This window comes from Ranitomeya imitator, chromosome 1 (genome assembly GCF_032444005.1).
Source record: "Ranitomeya imitator isolate aRanImi1 chromosome 1, aRanImi1.pri, whole genome shotgun sequence".
In the NCBI taxonomy this organism is placed as follows: Eukaryota; Metazoa; Chordata; class Amphibia; order Anura; family Dendrobatidae; genus Ranitomeya; species Ranitomeya imitator.
In genome coordinates, this window is record NC_091282.1 from 256,025,647 (window position 1) to 256,047,857 (window position 22,211).

General features: G+C 45.1%; 2 protein-coding genes across 3 annotated transcripts in view; both read left to right on the plus strand.

The window, feature by feature from the left end:
- The window catches only part of GTF2H3 (general transcription factor IIH subunit 3), a 65,308-nt gene that overhangs the window by 36,718 nt on the left and 6,379 nt on the right, over positions 1–22,211 (plus strand). For both annotated transcript variants that reach the window (XM_069755984.1, XM_069755983.1), the window contains exons 10-11: positions 634–702; positions 2,553–2,688. In XM_069755984.1, the coding sequence (XP_069612085.1) occupies positions 634–702; positions 2,553–2,688 (205 nt within the window). The remainder of the gene's footprint in view (positions 1–633; positions 703–2,552; positions 2,689–22,211) is intronic.
- On the plus strand, positions 4,207–5,368 carry LOC138667971 (uncharacterized). The gene is made up of 2 exons (XM_069755985.1): positions 4,207–4,467; positions 4,611–5,368. Exons 1-2 carry the CDS (start codon positions 4,352–4,354, stop codon positions 5,236–5,238), a joined length of 744 nt encoding a protein of 247 aa, XP_069612086.1. The 5' UTR covers positions 4,207–4,351; the 3' UTR covers positions 5,239–5,368.

Here is a 22,211-nt window from a genome sequence, read left to right on the forward strand (position 1 = left end):
CTCACGGGAAACTGCTGCGAACTCGCAGCTGTGGATTTGCAGCAAAATCCGCATCGTGTGCACAGAGCCCAACTCTTTGTGAGACCAGATAAAAATCAGGAAATAATAATATACTTTACTGGTGCTAGTAGTTTATCTATATGAAGAGTTTGTACTAAAGTTTAGACATTGTCTTCTATCCTTAACCTTAGGGGTAACATCCTGAACTCTGTGGGCTTAACACCCTCCAGTCCAGAGAATGGGGCTCACAAGCAATGCACATGGCCATGCAATTAATTTTCTATGGCACTGCCAGATAAAGCAAAGCACAATGCCTAGCTATCTCCAGCAGTTCTATAGAGAACGAAGGGAACATAAGATGCCCAGTCTCAACCTCCACCCCATTCAATAGGGGGCCATGCAGAGTCCCACTCTCTGGATCAATGATGGGCTCAGTGAGCAGGAAGTTATTCCTTACCATAGAAGATATACGGTAACGTCTAAACTTGATATGCTCTTTGATTTTTGTATTTATTTCCTTTTATATTTATGGTGATGGAGAGTTTTTGAAAATGTCATCTATGTGCCTTGTGAAGGACACCTAGATGATGGAAGCATCGCTTGTGTACATGGAAGTTCTTTTTGTGCTTACAGGCCTGTGACATAACAGGTGGTCTATATCTGAAGATCCCACAAGTGAACTCTCTGCTGCAGTATTTATTGGTAAGAAACTCCACACATCCCCAGTGATGTGAAGCTATTCTTAAGTCAAACACACAATCTTAAAGGAGTTGTCCAGTACTTTTATACTGATGTCCTATCCTTTAGGATAGGTCATCAATATCTGATTGGTGGAAGTGAGACACCCAGTACCCCACCAATCAGTCATTCCTGGTGTTGGTGGCATCTGTATGTGATGAATTGTGGAGATATACAGCACAGCTTTGTCAACAAAATATTGGCCATGGCCAGGTTGCACATCTGCCCTCCATTCGAATCAATGGGGGCAGTAACCAGCCGCGGCCACTATGTAGTTGGTGAAACTGTGCTGTATAGCTTCACAACTCAGCACATATGGATGCCACCAGCACCAGGAATAGGTGATGTACTGGGTGTCACACCCCCATCGATACACACAGATACTGATGAGTCCCCGACAAACCCTTTATAGAAAAAATCCACATGAACCATAAACATCATCATCGCGGTCCCCAAGGAACTCAGTCTATGTTCCCTCCCAGTATGTCAGCCCCTCTTCCAATGCTTTGTGCTTTCTGGAACAGGCAGGGACCTGGGCAGTGCTGGAAGAAGAACCACAGAAGTCATGGCCGAACAGTGCTCATTGCCAGATGATGATGTCATGGGCAAACCGTATTCATTGCAAGATGATGGAAATGGAGTGAAGATGATAAATTCAGTGACTTCTCTAGATATAACAGTGTACAAAGCCAGAATAACACAGCTGCATACACTGTACTGGCTGTCCTAAGGTGCTGCAGCTCAGCTCCTATTCAAGTATATAATAAAAATGAAAAAAGCATATACTGTACAGAATGGGAGGAATAGGGCTAAGCAACAGCACATTTGAAAAAGACTTGGGTATATTAATAGATAACAGACTGCACATGAGTCAACAGTGTGATGCACCAGCAAAAAGGGCAAATACAATTCTGGGATGTATTAACAGAAGCATACAGTCTAGATCACGCAAAGTCATTATCCCCCTCTACTCCTCTTTGGTCAGACCTCATCTGGATTACTGTGTCCAGTTTTGGGCACCACATTTTAAAAAAAGACATCAACAAACTTGAGCAAGTTCAGAGAAGAGCGACCAGAATGGTGACCGGTCTGCAAACCATGTCCTATGAGGAACGGTTACAGGATTTGGGAATGTTTAAGTTGCAAAAAAGACTGAGAGGAGACTTAATAGCTGTCTACAAATATCTCAAGGGCTGTCACATTGTAGAAGGATCATCTTTATTCTCATTTGCACAAGGGAAGGCTAGAAGCAATAGGATGAAACTGAATGGGAGGAGACACAGATTAGATATTAGAAAAAACTTTTTGATAGGGTGATCAATGAGTGGAACAGGCTGCCACGAGAGGTGGTGAGTACTCCATCAATGGAAGTCTTCAAACAGAGGCTGGACAGATATCTGTCTGGGATGATTTAGCGAATCCTGCTTTGAGCATGGGGTTGGACCAGATTACCCAGGAGGTCCCTTCCAACTCTTAACATTCTATGCTTCTATATGGCAGCTGCAGTACCCAAGAATGACCACTACACAGAGATGGTGCCCTGCTGTTTTGTTTATTTAATTTGCATCCAGTCGCTGCCGGAGCTGCAAATAGATGATCAGTGGGGTGTCAGACCTGTACCAATCTGATATTCATGATCTGTCCTAAGGTTAGGCCATCAATATCTAAGTAATACTCAACCCTTTCATTACTTGTGTAAGTAATATATGTATGTACTCTTTCATTACATACTGAGGCCTATTTTGATTTGAGATTGAAGCCCCACTGTATTTCTCACTTTATTTCAGTTTTAGTCTCTATTCTTTGTTCATTAGTGGGTTTTCCTCCCTGATCCGGATCAACGGTCGCAGCTAAACCTTCCCCCTCCTGTTCACGTGGATTACAGGGCAGCATGTTTCTGCCATCGGAATCTGATAGAAATTGGTTATGTTTGTTCCGTCTGCCTATCTAGTAAGTATCAGCCAGCGGTAACCTTTTCTTTCTGATCAAATACATTGCGGTATATCTAATGTAGGGGATAAGGAAGGCTTATGGAGCAGAATTTCTCTTTGCCTCTTAAACCCCCCCACTAGACCTAACTATACACCTTTTGCCTTAAATGGGCTGTGCCACCATGTGGGTAATGCTGCAGACACCAAGGAAAGAAACTCTTTTTTTTTCTAATTTATACTTTTTAAAAATGATGCCCCATTCTAATATATGTACCTTTGATGTGTCATATAGCACTGTAGATAATTCCACCTGCTGAACATTACTTGTCCGACAGATAATTGGTGGCCAGCTTAGAGGTTGATAATCGGGAAACTAGAGTCCCTAGGAATGTTTGTTCCGGATTATCAGTTTGTCTAAATGTGCTCTTAAGGGGTGCAAAGTACTTCATGTCTGAAGTGCCTGCATCCCATTCTATGCCATTGTGTACCGGCATTTTTAACCCCTTCGCTTCACTGCCAATTTTTGTTTTGTTCCCCCCTGTTTTTCCTCCCCTTCTTCCCAGAGCCATAACTTTATTTCTCTATCCACATAGACATGTGAGGACTTGTATTTTGCAGGACCAGTTGTACTTTTGATTGACAATTTTAATTTTACCAGATAGTTTACTGGAAAACAGGGAATAAAATTCAAAGTACGGTGAAATATTTTTACAGCATACATTGTGTTCTAAAAAGGATGTCACAATATGATTCTCATCAGGTTACAGTGAGACCAAACTGGTCCGATTTTTATATTTTAGTGTTGAAAAGAAAATCATGAATTTGAAAAAAATATGTTGCCATTTTTCAAGACCCATAGCGTTAGCGGTTTAATTTTTCGGTCATTGGAGCTGTGTGAAATCTTATTTTTTGCAGGGCCAGACAACATGTTTATTGATGCCTTTTTGGGACACATGACTTTTTCATTGCTTGTTAAAGCATTTTTTGCAGTATTGTAGTGACCAAAAATGTTATATTTGTTTTCTGTTTACGATTTTTATCAACTGGGTTAATTTAAAAAAAATATTTTAAAGGGAATCTGTCACCATATTTGCCCTATCTAAACGAATGATACGGGCATACAGATTAGGCTAGTTTCACATTTGCGTTAGAATCCGCAGCGTTTAATCCGCATCCGCAAGTGCAGGAAAAAATGCATAGAAAAGCATACAAACGCGGCGGTTTTTAGACGCCTGCGGGAACGCACGCGGTTAAAAAAACACAGCGTTTGCACGCTTTCTATGTGTTTTTTCCTGCGTTTGCGTTTTTGGTGCGCATGGTGACAAATTTTACAGGAGAAAAATCTAAATAACCAGACACTGCCAATGTGACTACAGAGGGCGTGTATTAATGGGATATCTTTATATAGACCCTTGAAACCTTCAGATTTTGCTCCTGTATCCTGTGTCATGATGGATCTTCGCATGGAGAGCTTTTATTTCAACCTGGATTTAAGCATCAAGCTTTTTCTTGCCTGTGCGTTTGCTTGGGAGCAAGACAGAAATCGTGAAAGATGGAGAAGGAGACGACGCAGGCGTTTTTGGAGACACCCCATTATTGAACTACGTGAGAGACGTGGAGCCTATCACATGCTGTATGGCGAGCTTAATGCCGACCCGGACAAATTCCCGGAATAAACAAGGATGTCGCAAGACTCGTTCCGGGATTTGCCTGCTTGTGTCCAAGGAACCATACGGAGACAGGACACTCAGCTCCGTACGGCGATTCCACCAGAGGAACGTCTGCTGGTTACATTAAGGTACGAAACAAATCTAAACCAATGGCAGGGCTAATTTTGGCTGTTCTGACATGTATTTTTTTGGTATTTTCCTTTATGTCTTTAGCATAACAACACCATAAATAGAATTGATTGTAATTGTTTTTCTTTTTTTTTTCTTACAGATTTCTGGCAACCGGAGAGAGTTTATCATCCCTCCACTTCCAATACCGGCTTGGAATATCCACCCTGTCCGGAATAGTTGCGGACACCTGCCGGACTTTGTGGAATGTACTCCGGGATGAGTTTATACCCCTACCCACCTTGGACTTGTGGATTGGAATTGCGGAAAAATTCTGGAGTGTGTGTGATTTCCCCAACTGTTTGGGAGCGGTGGATGGAAAGCACTTTCGCATTATCAAACCAGCCAGAACAGGATCTGAGTACTTCAATTATAAAAAATATTTTTCTGTGGTGCTCATGGCAATAGCCGATGCGGACTGTCGCTTCATCGCCATGGACATTGGAGCTTTTGGCCGTGGCAACGATTCCCAGACTTTTAAGAACTCTGATATGGGCCGCCGAGTGTATGGCAAAAATTTTAATTTTCCACGGCCACGACCTCTCCCCAACACTCAATGTCCACCGATGCCATTTGTTATGGTTGGTGATGAGGCCTTTCAGATGTGTGAAAACCTACTGAAGCCATATTCCAGTCGGGACTTGAACCACACTAAAAGGATCTTTAACTACAGACTGACCAGAGCCCAAAGAACAGTAGCGTGTACCTTTGGGATTCTAGTCTCAAAATGACGCATTCTTGCATCAGCCATTAATCTAAAAATGGAGACAGTCGACGAGGTGGTCAAAGCCTGTGTGGTTCTGCACAATTACATAATGGCTAAGGAGCGGCCCAACATTGAACTGGATGAACCAGTTGCACACCCACTGCCCGATTACCGGCATCACCCGCTTCGGTCAACTGCTGAAGTTGGCCACATGCGGGACCAATTTATTTGCTGCCTTTTTTGATTCAGATATTGGACGTGTGTGATGGCAGGACAATGTTGTGTAAATGTCTATCTGTACCAGTTATTTTCTTAAAGGGAACCTGTCACCCCGTTTTTTGAGATTGAGATATAAATACTGTTAAATAGGGCCTGCGCTGTGCGTTACTATAGTGTATGTAGTGTACCCTGATTCCCCACCTATGCTGAGAAATACATTACCAAAGTCGCCGTTTTCGCCTGTCAATCAGGCTGGTCAGGTCGGGTGGGCGTGTTCACAGCGCTGTTACTTCCTCAGCTTTACGTTGGTGGCGTAGTGGTGTGCGCATGTTGAAGTGACTAATCCACTGTGGGCACGTGAACAAGTTTGCATCTCGGCTTTGGGAAAATGGCCGCCGCGATCTCTTCTGCGCACGCGCGGCATCCCGCGGCCATTTTCCTGAAGCCCCGTGCAGCAGAGCACGCTATCTGCGCACGCGCGGCCCCAGGAAGATGGCCGCCCCCACCAATGAAAGGGATGACAGCGCAGATCGCGCGCTGTGTCTTCACGTGCGCGCAGGGAATTCGGAACTTGGACATGCGCACACCACTACGCCACCAACGGAAACCTGGGGAAGAAAAGAGCGATGTCACCACGCCCACCCGACCTGACCAGCCTGATTGACAGGCGAAAACGGCGACTTTGGTAATGTATTTCTCAGCATAGGTGGGGAATCAGGGTACACTACATACACTATAGTAACGCACAGCGCAGGCCCTATTTAACAGTATTTATATCTCAATCTGAAAAAACGGGGGTGACAGGTTCCCTTTAAATGTTACTAATATTTCTCGTTAATAAACTTTATTTTTTGGTATCTTGACTGTGTCTCCTATGTATTTCCTCTACAAACCAATGCTGCCGTCACACTAGCAGTATTTGGTCACTATTTTACATCAGTATTTGTAACCCAAAACCAGGAGTGGGAGATAAATACAGAAGTGGTGCATATGTTTCTATTATACTTTTCCTCTAATTGTTCCACTCCTGGTTTTGGCTTACAAATACTGATGTAAAATACTGACCATATACTGCTAGTGTGACGGCAGCCAGGTTGTTAGGCTTAGGTTCACATTGCGTTAGTGGGTGTCCGCTAACGGAATACGTTACATGGCGCAATTCTCGCAATTAACTCTATGTAACGGATCGCTAACGTATGCCTTTTTTGGCATGCGTCAGCGATGTCCCGTTATTTTCGGACAGACCTCGAACGCTGCTTGCAGCGTTCAGGGTCCGTTCTTCACTAGCGCAGATCGGACATCTGCGCTAGCGAGATTCCAAAAAGGAATTGCGTTTGGCACATTGCATTAGTGCATTCCGTTAGCGTATCCGCTAAACGGATTGCTCTAACGCAATGTGAACCTAGCCTTAGTGGTAAGGTTGTTGACGTCATTGCGTCCTTATTCTGTTCTGCAGTATCCATTGGACACAGACTGAAGATACAATGGCTGTAATACAAAACAGATCTATACTCATCAAGTCAGGTGTCAGAAATAATGAATTCATGATGCACATATAACCGCCTCATGAATTCGCTATTTCTGACACATGTCCAGGTGAGCATAGATATGCCTTGTATGACGGCCATCGTCCCTTAACTTTGTGTGAAATAGATTAACCCTTAAGCCCCGAGGGTGGTTTGCACGTTAATGACCGGGCCAATTTTTACAATTCTGACCACTGTCCCTTTATGAGGTTATAATTCTGGAACGCTTCAACGGATCTTGGCGATTCTGACATTGTTTTCTCGTGACATATTGTACTTCATTTTAGTGGTAACATTTATTCGATATAACTTGCGTTTATTTGTGAAAAAACCAGAAATTTGGAGAAAATTTAGAAAATTTCGCAATTTTCCAACTTTAAATTTTTATGCCCTTAAATCACAGAGATATGTCACGCAAAATACTTAATAAGTAACATTTCCCACATGTCTACTTTACATCAGCACAATTTTGGAACCAAAATTTTTTTTGTTAGGGAGTTATAAGGGTTAAAAGTTGACCAGCAATTTCTCATTTTTACAACACCATTTTTTTTTAGGGACCACATCTCATTTGATGTCATTTTGAGGGGTCTATATGATAGAAAATACCCAAGTGTGACACCATTCTAAAAACTGCACCCCTCAAGGTGCTCAAAACCACCTTCAAGAAGTTTATTAACCCTTCAGGGGTTTCACAGGAATTTTTGGAATGTTTAAATAAAAATGAATATTTAACTTTTTTTCACACAAAATTTATTTCAGCTCCAATTTGTTTTATTTTACCAAGGGTAACAGGATAAAATGGATGCCAAACATTGTTGTACAATCTGTACTGAGTACGCTGATACCCCATATGTGGGGGTAAACCACTGTTTGGGCGCATGGCAGAGCTCGGAAGGAAAGGAGAGCCATTTGACTTTTCAATGCAAAATTGACAGGAATTGAGATGGGACGCCATGTTGCGTTTGGAGAGCCCCTCATGTGCCTAAACATTGAAACCCCCCCACAACTGACACCATTTTGGAAAGTAGACACCCTAAGGAACTTATCTAGATGTGTGGTGACCATTTTGACCCACCAATTGCTTCACAGAAGTTTATAATGCAGAGCCGTAAAAATAAAAAATCATATTTTTTCACAAAAATGATCTTTTCACCCCCAATTTTTTATTTTCCCAAGAGTAAGAGAAGAAATTGGACCTCAAAAATTGTTGGCCAATTTGTCCTGAGTACGCTGATACCCCATATATGGGTGTAAACCATTGTTTGGGCGTATGGCAGAGCTCGGAAGGGAAGGAGCGCCATTTTACTTTTCAATGCAAAATTGACTGGAATTGAGATGGGACGCCATGTTGCGTTTGGAGAGCCCCTGATGTGCCTAAACATTGGAACCCCTCACAAGTGACACCATTTTGAAAAGTAGACCCCTTAAGGAACTTATCTAGATGTGTGGTGAGCACTTTGACCCAACAAGTGCTTCACAGAAGTTTATAATGCAGAGCCGTAAAAATAAAAAATCATATTTTTTCACAAAAATGATCTTTTCGCCCCCAATTTTTTATTTTCCCAAGGGTAAGAGAAGAAATTAGACCACAAAAGTTGTTGTGCAATTTGTCCTGAGTGCGACGATACCCCATATATGGGTGTAAACCATTGTTTGGGTGCATAGCAGAGTTCGGAAGGGAAGGAGCGCCATTCGACTTTTCAATGCAAAATTGACTGGAATTAAGATGGGACGCCATGTTGGTTTGGAGAGCCCTTGATGTGCCTAAACATTAAAACCCCCCACAAGTGACACCATTTTGGAAACTAGACCCCCTAAGGAACTTATCTAGATGTGTTTTGAGAGCTTTGAACCCCCAAGTGTTTCACTACAGTTTATAACGCAGAGCCGTGAAAATAAAAATTCTTTTTTTTTCACAAAAGTGATTTTTTAGCCCCCAGCTTTATATTTTTACAAGGGTAACAGAATAAATTGGACCCCAAAAGTTGTTGTTCAATTTGTCCTGAGTACGCTGATACCCCATATGTGGGGGGAAACCACTGTTTGGGCGCATGGCAGAGCTCGGAAGGGAAGGAGCGCCATTTGGAATGCAGACTTAGATGGATTGGTCTGCAGGAGTCACGTTACATTTGCAGAGCCCCTGATGTACCCAAACAGTAGAAACCCCCCACAAGTGACCCCATATTAGAAACTAGACCTCCCAAGGAACTTATCTAGATGTGTTGTGAAAACTTTGAACCCCCAAGTGTTTCACTACAGTTTACAACGCAGAGCCGTGAAAATAAAAAATCCTTTTTTTTCCCACAAAACTGATTTTTAGCCCCCCAAATTTTTATTTTCCCAAGGATAACAAGAGAACTTGGACCCAAAAAGTTGTTGTCCAATTTGTCTCGAGTACGATGATACCCCATATGTTGGGGTAAACCCCTGTTTGGGCGCACGGGAGAGCTCGGAAGTGAAGGAGCACTGTTTTTTCAATGCAGAATTGGCTGGAATTGAGATCGGACGCCATGTCGCGTTTGGAGAGCCCCTGATGTGCCTAAACAGTGGAAACCCCCCAATTATAAATGAAACCCTAATCCAAACGCACCCCTAACCCTAATCCCAACTGTAACCCTAACCACACACCTAACCCTGACACACCCCTAATTCTAATCCCAACCGTAAATGTAATCCAAACCCTAACCCTAGCCCTAACCCTAATGGGAAAATGGAAATAAATACATTTTTTTTAATTTTATTATTTTTCCCTAAGGCTAGGTTCACATTGCGTTGGGGAAATCCGTTTAGCACTAGCGGATTGCGCTAACGCAATGTCTTTTTAGGTGTCGTGTTTAGTGGTCGCGTTAACGTCCCCGCTCTGGAAGATCGGGGATCGGACCTCGGGCGCGCCGCGGACGCTGCAAGCAGCGTCTGAGGCGCGCCACAAAAGAATGGCACCTTGCTAGCGCGAGCCGAAAATGGCACGCTCTAGCGATGCGCTACACCCGAAAATCACATTGCTGTCAATGGTTGTGCTAACGGACCCGTTGCACGGCGTTAATTGTGACATTTTCGCCGTGCAACGCTGTCCGTTAGCGTTAACCCATTAACGCAATGTGAACCTAGCCTAACTAAGGGGGTGATGAAGGGGGGTTTGATTTACTTTTATAGCGTTTTTTATATCGGATTTTTATGATTGGCAGCCGTCACACACTAAAAGACGCTTTTTATAGCAAAAAAGTTTTTGCGTCTCCACATTTTGAGACCTATAATTTTTCCATATTTTGGTCCACAGAGTCATGTGAGGTCTTGTTTTTTGCGGGACGAGTTGACGTTTTTATCGGTTACATTTTCGGACACGTGACAGTTTTTGATCGCTTTTTATTCCGATTTTTTGTGATGCAGAATGACCAAAAACCAGTTATTCATGAATTTCTTTTGGGGGAGGCGTTTATACCGTTCCGCGTTTGGTAAAATTGATGAAGCAGTTTTATTCTTCGGGTCAGTACGATTACAGCGATACCTCATTTATATCATTTTTTTAATGTTTTGGCGCTTTTATACGATAAAAGCTGTTTTATAGAAAAAATAATTATTTTGTCATCGCTTTATTCTGAGGACTATAACTTTTTTATTTTTTTGGTTATGATGCTATATGGCGGCTCGTTTTTTGCGGGACAAGATGACGTTTTCAGAGGTACCATGGTTATTTATATCCGTCTTTATGATCGCGTGTTATTCCACTTTTTGTTCAGCGTTATGATAATAAAGCGTTGTTTTTTGGCTCGTTTTTTTTTTTTTTTTTTTCTTACGGTGTTCACTGAAGGGGTTAACTAGTGGGCCAGTTTTATAGGTCGGGTCGTTACGGACGCGGCGATACTAAATATGTGTACTTTTATTGTTTTTTTGTTTTTTAGGTAAAGAAATGTATTTATGGAAATATTTTTTTTTTCTGCTTTATTTAGGAATTTTTTTTTTTTTTACAAGTGTGGAAATTTTTTTTTTTAACTTTTCACTTTGTCCCAGGGGGGGACATCACAGATCACCGATCTCACAGTGTGCACAGCACTCTGTTAGATCGGTGATCTGACATACAGCCGGGCAGGATTAGAGCTGCAGCTGCAGCCTGATCCTGACCCGGAAGTGCTCCCTGCAGGACCCGGATGCAGCCCGGCGGCCATTTTGGATCCGGGGACTGCAGGGAGAAGACGCTCGGTACACGGTGAGTACATCACCGTGTACCGATCGTCTCAGGGAAGCCCGCAGGGAGCCCCCTCCCTGCGCGATGCTTCCCTGCACCGCCGGCACACCGCGATCATCTTTGATCGCGGTGTGCCGGGGGTTAATGTGTCGGGAGCGGTCCGTGACCGCTCCTGGCACATAGTGCCGGATGTCAGCTGCGATAGGCAGCTGACACCCGGCCGCGATCGGCCGCGCTCCCCCCGTGAGCGCGGCCGATCGCATATGACGTACTATCCCGTCACTGGGAATTAAGTCCCAGGTCACCTGGACGGGATAGTACGTCATATGGGATTAAGGGGTTAAGTACACAGAAGAGAAAATGGAGGTTATACAAGGTAGTTCTCTGCTCACCAGGTCAGGTATCCTAACTAATTAGCTTTTGTACACCTGACCTGTTGAGTATAGTTCTGCATTGTTTTGCCGCCATTTTCTCTTCAGTCTGCAACACTAGTCATAGACTAAGCAGAAGGAAGAGATTATGGAGATAATACAAGTATTAAGACATTAAGCTGGAGATCAGGAGTAAGGTGTTCCAACATGCCCTGCTCAATTTGGTTAAAAAAATGATGTTCTGGCCTCTGGAGGTCGGCTTTTACTTGGTCAAGTCTTTTGGTGACCTCCTGGATACGTGTATTCATGTGGCTAATTGCAATATCCATTCGGTCACCCAAAGCCTTGAGTCCATCGTGAAAAGCCGAGCTCAAGTGCAAAGACTCGGGCATGAGGGACCTGTCTGATGCCCTCTGCCGCTGCCGGGAGGAGCCCCCCAAAAAAGGGGCAGAGGACTGGGAAAGGGGAAGACCTGATGGACCAGCTTCCTGGTCTCCAGCTAGTGTGGCAGGCCCACTTGCTGCAGGATGGCTGGGACGGGTCCGTGGCTGTCTGATGAAGGACCGCTCCAGAACCTGTGCCAACAGTGCTGCTCCATGTGCTGTGAAAAAAGGAAAAAAAATTAATACCAAAAATTTACCAGACACCAACTCCTGTTGAATAGAAACATACAGATTAATGGCAATACAACATAACCAAATGCACAGGAGAAACATTTACGTTCTCTGGGCAAGGACCGGTCTTAAAAATGCCAGAATGCAATGGTATTTGTACTTTCGGATCCTTGCTCCTGAACCACTGGGAACACGGTTCTCTTGACGCAGGTCCTTGTTGAAGCGGTCCTTCATCGAACGCCAACGTGTTTTGACTTTGAGCACTGTTGAAAAAACAAAACATAATGGTTAGACAATGTACTTTTGGCCGTGCTCACACAACTGTGTGTGATGAGAGAAACTCCTGAGAGTTTCTCTCATCACACACAGTTGTGTCAGCACGGCCAAGGTCTCTGCTGCTTCACACTGCATTGCAATACTTACAAAATGCAGTTCGGACCCGAGTCGGGGTGTTGTCCCAGCCATCTCATATCGCTTTGGCCACCTCATTCCATAGGCGCCGGATCGTCACGTCCGAGTGCTGTGGAACCCGGGTGTCCCACAACGGAACTCGCTTCTGGACCAGGGAGAGGAGATGAGGAGGTCATTTTCTATGAGGTGTTCATCCCGTTCTGGAACCTAAAAATTAAATAAAGACATTAATGTTGGATACATAACATAAGGAAAAGAAAGAAAACAGAGGCTGAGAAATGGCATGAATAAGGAAAGTCAAGATACAAAAGGAGTCCAGAAGAAAATTGTAAAGAAAGAGTAAAGTACAGAAAGGAAGATTCAAGAATGCTAAAGTGAGGATACAGTAAACAGTCAGCCTTGTATACGTACACGCTACCGCCTTGCCACCCGACTGTGAGTCCGCTGCTCCTGCCCAGCCTCTGCCGCAGTAGAAGAACTCTAATAAAAAAAAAAAAAGGAAAAAATAAAATTGTCATGTGTTGTGACAGTGAATACTTACCAATCTGAGGAGGTGAGTACTCACTTCACTAACATGTTCGGCTTCGGAAGGTCCAGGACGTTGCTCCTCATCAGAAGAAGACATTCTGATGCATGCAGAAAGAAAGAAATGGAAGAAATTAGGACATGTAGAGACAGAAAATAGAAAATAAAGGCATTGGCTAGGATATACTCACATTGTTCTGAGTGTAGATTCCTTCCTGTGTCTGCTCTGCTGCGTCTGGAAAGCTTCTCTGCTGCGTAGTGACCTGCAACTGTCCACTCCCTCTCTTTATCACCTAGTATGTGGGGGATGGCTAATCAGTGTCTAGACATGTTTTTCTCTGGTGCAACGCATGCGTTCACGAACGCAATCAAACGCATGTGCTTGCGGCCGCATGCGTTCACATAGACAGCAATGCGTTTTTTTGGCTCATTTCTGCCACTAACAACTGCATACGTTTCTAGGCGGCAAATTGACGCCTCTAAAATTACTACATGTAGCGTTTACCACGCCAAACCGCAGACGACGAAACGACGCATGCGTCGTCAAACGTGGCAAAACACAATCAAACGCAGACACTTGGGTTCCTAATGTAAAATATAGGAAAACACAACACATGCGGATTATTGCGGATGAAACGCTGCGGACACAACCGCAAATGTGAAACTGGCCTTATAGAATGCTAAAAACAGTCCTCCATGTGAGTCTCATATAAGATGTGTTGTTGGTGAGAAATCATCTTTTATCACTTTATATAAGTGACCCCTTCCAGGCTATAGGGCAGATGCTGCCTGGGAGATAACTCTGCCTCCAGAGCTTATTTTACATGAAGGGGACTTATCTGTGTGATGTGACCTGGTTACCACTGTTACCAGTGTGAGTGTAATGGGTGCTCTCTACTGTCCTGATAACTGAAATCTGCTTCTTCCTCTCAGCTTTAGCTTCCATCTAGCTTCTTTAGCTCTTAGCTTCCATTAGGGTTGAGCGAAACGGGTCGAACATTTTCAAAAGTCGCCGACTTTTGGCGAAGTCGAGTTTCATGAAACCCGATCCGACCCCTGTGCGTGGTCGGCCATGCGGTACGCGACTTTCGCGCCAAAGTCGCGTTTCAATGACGCGAAAAGCGCCATTTCTCAGCCAATGAAGGTAAACGCAGAGTGTGGGCAGCGTGATGACATAGGTCCTGGTCCCCACCATCTTAGAGAAGGGCATTGCAGTGATTGGCTTGCTGTCCGCGGCGTCACAGGGGCTATAAAGGGGCGTTCCCGCCGACCGCCATCTTACTGCTGCTGATCTGAGCTTAGGGAGAGGTTGCTGCCGCTTCGTCAGAAGCAGGGATAGCGTTAGGCAGGGTCCATTAACCACAAAACCGCTTGTGCTGTAGCGATTTCCACTGCCCAACACCACCTTCGGTGTGCAGGGACAGTGGAAGCTCCTTTTTTTCCCTCAGCGCTGTAGCTCATTGGGCTGCCCTAGTCCTGAGCGTGCCATCTCTCTCACAAATAGTGGGCCATAGAAAGCCTATTTATTTTTTTGGTTGATTTGGGTTCACTATTCTACCTGAAAAAATCAATCAATCAATCAGTGGGAGAAAAATATTGGCCTCAGGGCTTGTGTGCCACTCCTTACTCCTGTGTGTGCCATCTCTCACTCAGTGGGCCATAGAAAGCCTATTAATTTTTTTGCTTGATTTGGGTTCTAAATTCTACCTGAAAAAATCATTAAATCAATCAGTGGGAGATTAATATTGGCCTTTGGGCTTGTGTGCCAGTCCTAAGCGTGCCATCTCTCTCTCTCTCAGATAGTGGGCCATAGAAAGCCTATTTTTTTATTATTTTATTGGGTTTATAAATTTTCCCTGGAAAAAAAAAAAAAGTGGGAGATTAATATTGGCCTCTGGGCTTGTGTGCCAGTCCTGAGCGTGCCATCTCTCTCACAAATAGTGGGCCATAGAAAGCCTATTAATTTTTTTGCTTGATTTGGGTTCCAAAATCTACCAAAAAAAATCACTAAATCAATCAGTGGGAGATTAATATTGGCCTCTGGGCTTGTGTGCCACTCCTGACTCCTGTGTGCGTCATCTGTCACTCAGTGGGCCCTAGAAAGCCTATTTTTTGTTTTATTTGTTTTCTAAATTCTCCCTGAAACAATCATTTTATTTTCTTTGGTTTCTAAATTATTCCTGAAAAAAATCATTTTTTTTTGTATTTTTTTTTCTCTCAAGTCTCCCTGAAAAAAAAAAAAAAAATCTGTGGGAGATTCATATTGCCCCTTCTGCTTGTGTGCCAGTCTTGACTCCTGGGTGTGCCATCTCTCTCTCTCTCCCCAATTGTGGGCCATAGAAAGCCTATTAATTTTTTTGCTTGATTTGGGTTCCAAAATCTACCATAAAAAATAACTAAATCAATCGGTGGGAGATTAATATTGGCCTCTGGGCTTGTGTGCCACTCCTGACTCCTGTGTGCGTCCTCTCTCTCAGTGGGCCCTACAAAGCCTTTTTTTTTTTTTTTTTTTCCTAAATTCTCCCTGAAACAATCATTTCATTTTATTTGTTTTATAAATTCTTCTGTAAAAAATAATTTTTTTTTAATTTTTTTTTTTTTCTGAAGTCTCCCTTTTAAAAAAAACAAACACAAATCAGTGGGAGATAAATATTTACATTTGCGCTTCAGTGACAGTCCTGCGTGTGTGCCATCTCATTTGTTGCCAACAACAACAGAGTGTGTAACATTGTGGCTGATTTTCGTTGTGGTCTCACCCACCTGTAAAGGGGTAGCTAAATCATACTGAAGTTATAGCTCACCGTGTAAGTTGTGTGACAGCAACAAATACCGTTCGTTTGGTAACGTTTTTAAAACAATGAGGAAGTCTGGTGGAAGAGGTCGTGGCCGGGGGCGTTCATTGTCAGCTGGTAATGAGGGTAGTGGTAGTGGTGGAGCATCAGGTGGTCGTGGGAAAAAAAATATTGCACCTAAGTCTGGAGCTGTGGAGCCAGGTTCGTCGTCTGGCTACACAAGGCCTCGAACGCTCCCTTTTCTGGGAGTAGGAAAACCGCTTTTAAAGCCGGAGCAGCAAGAGCAAGTTTTGGCTTATCTTGCTGACTCAGCCTCTAGCTCTTTTGCCTCCTCTCGTGAAACTGGTAAAAGTAAAAGCAGCGCGTCGTTAGTGGATGTTCACGGTCAGGGACAAGTCGCTTCCTTGTCCTCTTCAGCAAAAACAACAACAGAGAAGAATGCAGCAGGCGACACAACGGGTTACTCCATGGAGCTCTTTACACATACCGTCCCTGGCTTAGAAAGTGAAGCAGTTAACAGTCCATGCCCATTACAAGTTGAATCTGACATGGAGTGCACTGATGCACAGCCACAGCCAGACTACTATGCTGGTCCTTTGACTCAGACCACAACATTGCCCTCGCAGGGTGCTGATCAAGAATCAGACCCTGATGAGACTATGTTGCCCCATCACGAACGCTATACCACCGACCGACACGGTGACACAGACGAAGTTGCACACGAGCTACAAGAAGAGGTAATAGATGACCCAGTTCTTGACCCCGATTGGCAGCCATTGGGGGAACAGGGTGCAGGCGGCAGCAGTTCTGAAGCGGAGGAGGAGGGGCCGCAGCAGGCATCAACATCGCAACAGGTTCCATCTGCCGGGCCCGTATCTTGGCCAAAACGCGTGGCAAAGTCAAAACCTGTTGGAGGACAGCGTGGCCATCCGGTTAAAGCTCAGTCTGCAATGCCTGAAAAGGTATCCGATGCTAGAAAGAGTGCAGTCTGGCATTTTTTTAAACAACATCCAATTGATCAGCACAAAGTAATCTGTCAAAAATGTTCAACTACCTTAAGCAGAGGGCAGAATCTGAAAAGTCTCAATACAAGTTGCATGCATAGACATTTAACCACCATGCATTTGCAAGCTTGGACTAACTACCAAACGTCCCTTAAGGTTGTAGCACCCTCGGCCAATGAAGCTACTCATCAACGCAACATCCCTTCCGGCAGTGTAGGGCCACCATTTTCTGCACCACCTGCAGTATCTGTGCAGGTTTCTTTGCCAGGCCAAAGCAGTCAGGGTCAGTGAATCTCCAGTTTCGTAGTAGGAAACACTGCATCTAGGGCACCGGCGGCAACAATACCATCTCCCACCGTCTCTCAGTCTGCCATGTCCACCGGCACCCCCGCTAGTTCCACGATCTCCAGCTCTCCAGTCCAGCTCACCCTACATGAGACTATGGTTAGAAAAAGAAAGTACTTAGCCTCGCATCCGCGTACACAGGGTTTGAACGCCCACATAGCTAGACTAATCTCGTTAGAGATGATGCCCTACCGGTTAGTTGAAAGCAAAGCTTTCAAAGACCTGATGGACTACGCTGTACCACGCTACGAGCTACCCAGTCGACACTTTTTTTTCCAGAAAAGCCATCCCAGCCCTCCACCAGCATGTTAAAGAGCGCATCGTCCATGCACTCAGGCAATCTGTGAGCACAAAGGTGCACCTGACAACAGATGCATGGACCAGTAGGCATGGCCAGGGACGTTACGTGTCCATCACGGCACACTGGGTAAATGTGGTGGATTCAGGGTCCACAGGGGACAGCAAGTTTGGGACAGTTCTGCCTAGCCCACGGTCTAGGAAACAGTTGGCTGTAGCCGTTCGCACCCCCTCCTCCTCCTCGTCCTCCTGCAGAAGCGAGAGCTCGTCCACAGACCGCAGTCGCACAACCACTCCATCGCAGCTGCCACTGTTGCACACCAGGTCTCCCATTATGGGGCAGCTACTGGCAAACATCAGCAGGCTGTATTGGCTATGAAGTGTTTGGGCGACAACAGACACACCGCGGAAGTTCTGTCCGAGTTCTTGCAGCAAGAAACGCAGTCGTGGCTGGGCACTGTAGATCTTGAGGCAGGCAAGGTAGTGAGTGATAACGGAAGGAATTTCATGGCTGCCATCTCCCTTTCCCAACTGAAACACATTCCTTGCCTGGCTCACACCTTAAACCTGGTGGTGCAGTGCTTCCTGAAAAGTTATCCGGGGTTATCCGACCTGCTCCTCAAAGTGCGTGGACTTTGCGCACATATCCGCCGTTCGCCTGTACACTCCAGCCGTATGCAGACCTATCAGCGTTCTTTGAACCTTCCCCAGCATCGCCTAATCATAGACGTTGTTACAAGGTGGAACTCAACACTGCACATGCTTCAGAGACTGTGCGAACAGAGGCGGGCTGTTATGTTTTTGTGGGAGGATACACATACACGGGCAGGCAGTAGGATGGCAGACATGGAGTTGTCAGGTGTGCAGTGGTCGAAGATTAAAGACATGTGTCAAGTCCTTCAGTGTTTTGAGGAATGCACACGGCTGGTTAGTGCAGACAACGCCATAATAAGCATGAGCATCCCCCTAATGTGTCTGCTGATGCAAAGTTTGACGCACATAAAGGATCAGGCGTCTGCACCAGAGGAAGAGGAAAGCCTTGATGACAGTCAGCCATTGTCTGGTCAGGGCAGTGTACAGGACGAGGTAGCGGGCGAAGAGGAGGTGGAGGATGAGGAGGATGATGGGGATGAGTATATTTTTAATGAGGAAGCTTTCCCGGGGTCATTGGAAATTGGTGGCGTGGCAAGGGCGGGTTCTGGTTTTTTGAGGGACACAAGTGACGTAGATTTGCCTGCAACTGCCCCTCAACCAAGCACAACCGCAGATTTGACAACTGGAACTTTGGCCCACATGGCGGATTATGCCTTGCGTATCCTCAAAAGGGACACACGCATTACAAAAATGATGAACGATGACGATTACTGGTTGGCCTGCCTCCTTGATCCTCGCTATAAAGGCAAATTGCAAAATATTATGCCACATGAGAACTTGGAACTAATATTGGCAACAAAACAATCAACTCTTGTTGACCGTTTGCTTCTGGCATTCCCTGCACACAGCGCCCGTGATAGTTCTCACACGAGCTGCAGGGGCCAGCAGACCAGAGGAGTTAGAGGGGCAGAAATCAGAAGTGGCGTTGGCCAGAGGGGTTTTCTGACCAGGTTGTGGAGTGATTTTGCTATGACCGCAGACAGGACAGGTACTGCAGCATCAATTCAAAGTGACAGGAGACAACATTTGTCCAGTATGGTTACAAACTATTTTTCATCCCTTATCGACGTTCTCCCTCAACCGTCATTCCCATTTGATTACTGGGCATCCAAATTAGACACCTGGCCAGAATTGGCAGAATATGCATTGCAGGAGCTTGCTTGCCCGGCAGCTAGTGTCCTATCAGAAAGAGTATTCAGTGCTGCAGGTTCAATACTAACTGAAAAAAGGACTCGTCTGGCTACCCAAAATGTAGATGATCTAACCTTCATTAAAATGAACCACAACTGGATTTCGAAATCTTTTGCCCCACCTTGCCCGGCTGACACCTAACTTTCCTATGAAAAGGTCTTGCCTGTGGACTCTTCTGAATGACTTTTCCAATCTCGTAATTTTCTGCACCTGATTGTCCAGCATACGACATGTTTACTCCTAACAAAATGGCCAAACTCCCCACACGGGGCCGTGGTATCGCCACTTTGCGCCAGCACCCGTGAGAGTGCTGTTTGTCTGAAGAGGTGGGTGTGCCCGCTTTTGGTCGACGGCACTGCCACTGGGTCCCTCATAGTACAATAAAGTGTCTCTGGCGGTGGTGGTGCGCACCCAACGTCAGACACACCATTGTAATATGAGGGGCCCTGGGCCTGTACCGCCGGCCACAAGACAGTTCCCCCCCCCCCCAGCTCAAACAGTGCTCTACCACTAGCAAAATTATCTCTCACAGCTTCACCAATGTTTAGTCTATGCGCTGACATCCTTCAATGCCTGGCACTGACAATACCATTGTTTTGACATTTTTGTTATGTTAGGCCTTCGAAGCCTGTCTGCGGTCCGTTCTTTCTACAACTACTACACTGACCAGGCCACTGCTGGCCGTGTTCCCCTGGAACCAATTTAAACTTGCCTACAGCCAGCCCAATTTTGTTATGTTAGGCCTTCTTAGCCTGTCTGCCGTCACTCCTTCCACTAGACTTCCACTGACCAGACCACTGTTGCCCGTGTACCCCTGGAACCAATTTTAAATTGCCAACAGCCAAATGTTATTATGTTAGGCCTTTGATGCCTGTCTGCCGTCACTCCTTCCACTAGACTTCCACTGACCAGACCACTGTTGCCCGTGTACCCCTGGAACCAATTTTAAATTGCCAACAGCCCAATGTTATGATGTTAGGCCTTTGATGCCTGTCTGCCGTCACTCCTTCCACTAGGCCTCCACTGACCAGACCACTGTTGCCCGTGTTCCCCTGGAACCAATTTTAAATTGCCTACAGGCAGCCCAATTTATTATGTTAGGCCTTCGAAGCCTGTCTGCGGTCCCTCCTTCCACTAGGCCTCCACTTACCTGTCTACTGCTGCCCGTGTTCCCCTGGAACCAATTTTAAATTGCCTACAGGCAGCCCAATTTATTATGTTAGGGCTTCGAAGCCTGTCTGCGGTCCCTCCTTCCACTAGGCCTCCACTGACCTGTCTACTGCTGCCCGTGTTCCCCTGGAACCAATTTTAAATTGCCTACAGGCAGCCCAATTTATTATGTTAGGGCTTCGAAGCCTGTCTGCAGTCCCTCCTTCCACTAGGCCTCCACTGACCTGTCTACTGCTGCCCGTGTACCCCTTGAACCAACATCATAAAATAAAAAAATAAGTATTTTGCTTATAAAAAAGAAAATACTGGTGAGATATCAAATGCAGACATTTTAACATTAAAAACAAACACACAACTAAAATCTGGTACAGTACTAAAAATGGCCACCAGCTACAATTACTTTCTCCTGCAAGTAGTTAACTGAAAGGTTTTTTAAATTGAAAACACAGATATGGCATCCACCGAGTGTTGTCCTGTCGCGTCTTCTTTATATTATTGCCGAGAAGATGCAAAACAATGAAAATAATAAAATCATTAATTACCAAAATAATAGAGAAAGTCAACACCACATTGCAAATAAACATTCATTCCAAATAAAGAAGCAGGGCGCGTCCGAGGGTGAGTATATACCTAATAAGAATATAATCACCCTCGGACGCGCAATGCTTATTTCCAACAGCCTTCCTTCCTAAGAATCAGCCCTTCCGTGGTGTAGAGAGACGTTGTGTTACACTCCAAGGTGTTCCCCAGGTTGCCTTTCCTGAGCTTCGATCTTCCGGCTCTCGTTTAGTAGTTCTTGGAAACTACACTGCATTAGGCCTTCAAATTGGGTATGGGGTGTAGAGAGAGGGTGTGTTACACTCCAAGGTGTTCCCCAGGTTGCCTTTCCTGAGCTTCGATCTTCCGGCTCTCGTTTAGTAGTTGTTGGAAACTACGCTGCATTAGGCCTTCAAATTGGGTATGGGGTGTAGAGAGAGGGTGTGTTACACTCCAAGGTGTTCCCCAGGTTGCCTTTCCTGAGCTTCGATCTTCCGGCTCTCGTTTAGTAGTTCTTGGAAACTACACTGCATTAGGCATTCAAATTGGGTATGGGGTGTAGAGAGAGGGTGTGTTACACTCCAAGGTGTTCCCCAGGTTGCCTTTCCTGAGCTTCGATCTTCCGGCTCTCGTTTAGTAGTTCTTGGAAACTACACTGCATTAGGCCTACAAATTGGGTATGGGGTGGAGAGAGATGGTGTGTTACACTCCAAGGTGTTCCCCAGGTTTCCTTGCCATTGCTTCGGTCTTCCGACTCTCGTTTAGTAGTTGTAGAAAAGTACACTGCATTAGGCCTACAAAATGGGTATGGGGTGGAGAGAGATGGTGTGTTACACTCCAAGGTGTTCCCCAGGTTGCCTTTCCTGAGCTTCTATCTTCAGGCTCTCATTAAATTGTGGTTAAATGGAACAACTGCATTTGGCGTACTAGTTGGTTTGGGGCCTACTATCGGTGTCTGCCACTCCTTGCTGTTCTCCTGGTTTCCTGTCCTGAAATTCCATTTTCAGGCTCTCGTTAAGTAGTTGTTAATGTTAGACTGCATTTGGCCTACTAGTTGGGTTGGGGCCTACTATCGGTGTCTGCCACTCCTTGCTGTTCTCCTCCACTGAACAAAGCTGTGCCGCCTGTTTACTACGGTTGCCAATTTTGAACTGCA

Excerpts from the sequence above, each read along its gene's own strand:
- LOC138667971 (XM_069755985.1), top strand. The coding sequence starts at position 4,352 with ATGTCGCAAGACTCGTTCCGGGATTTGCCTGCTTGTGTCCAAGGAACC. Across the intron at positions 4,468-4,610 it reads CGTCTGCTGGTTACATTAAG|ATTTCTGGCAACCGGAGAGA; the intron begins GTACGAAACAAA and ends TTTTTCTTACAG.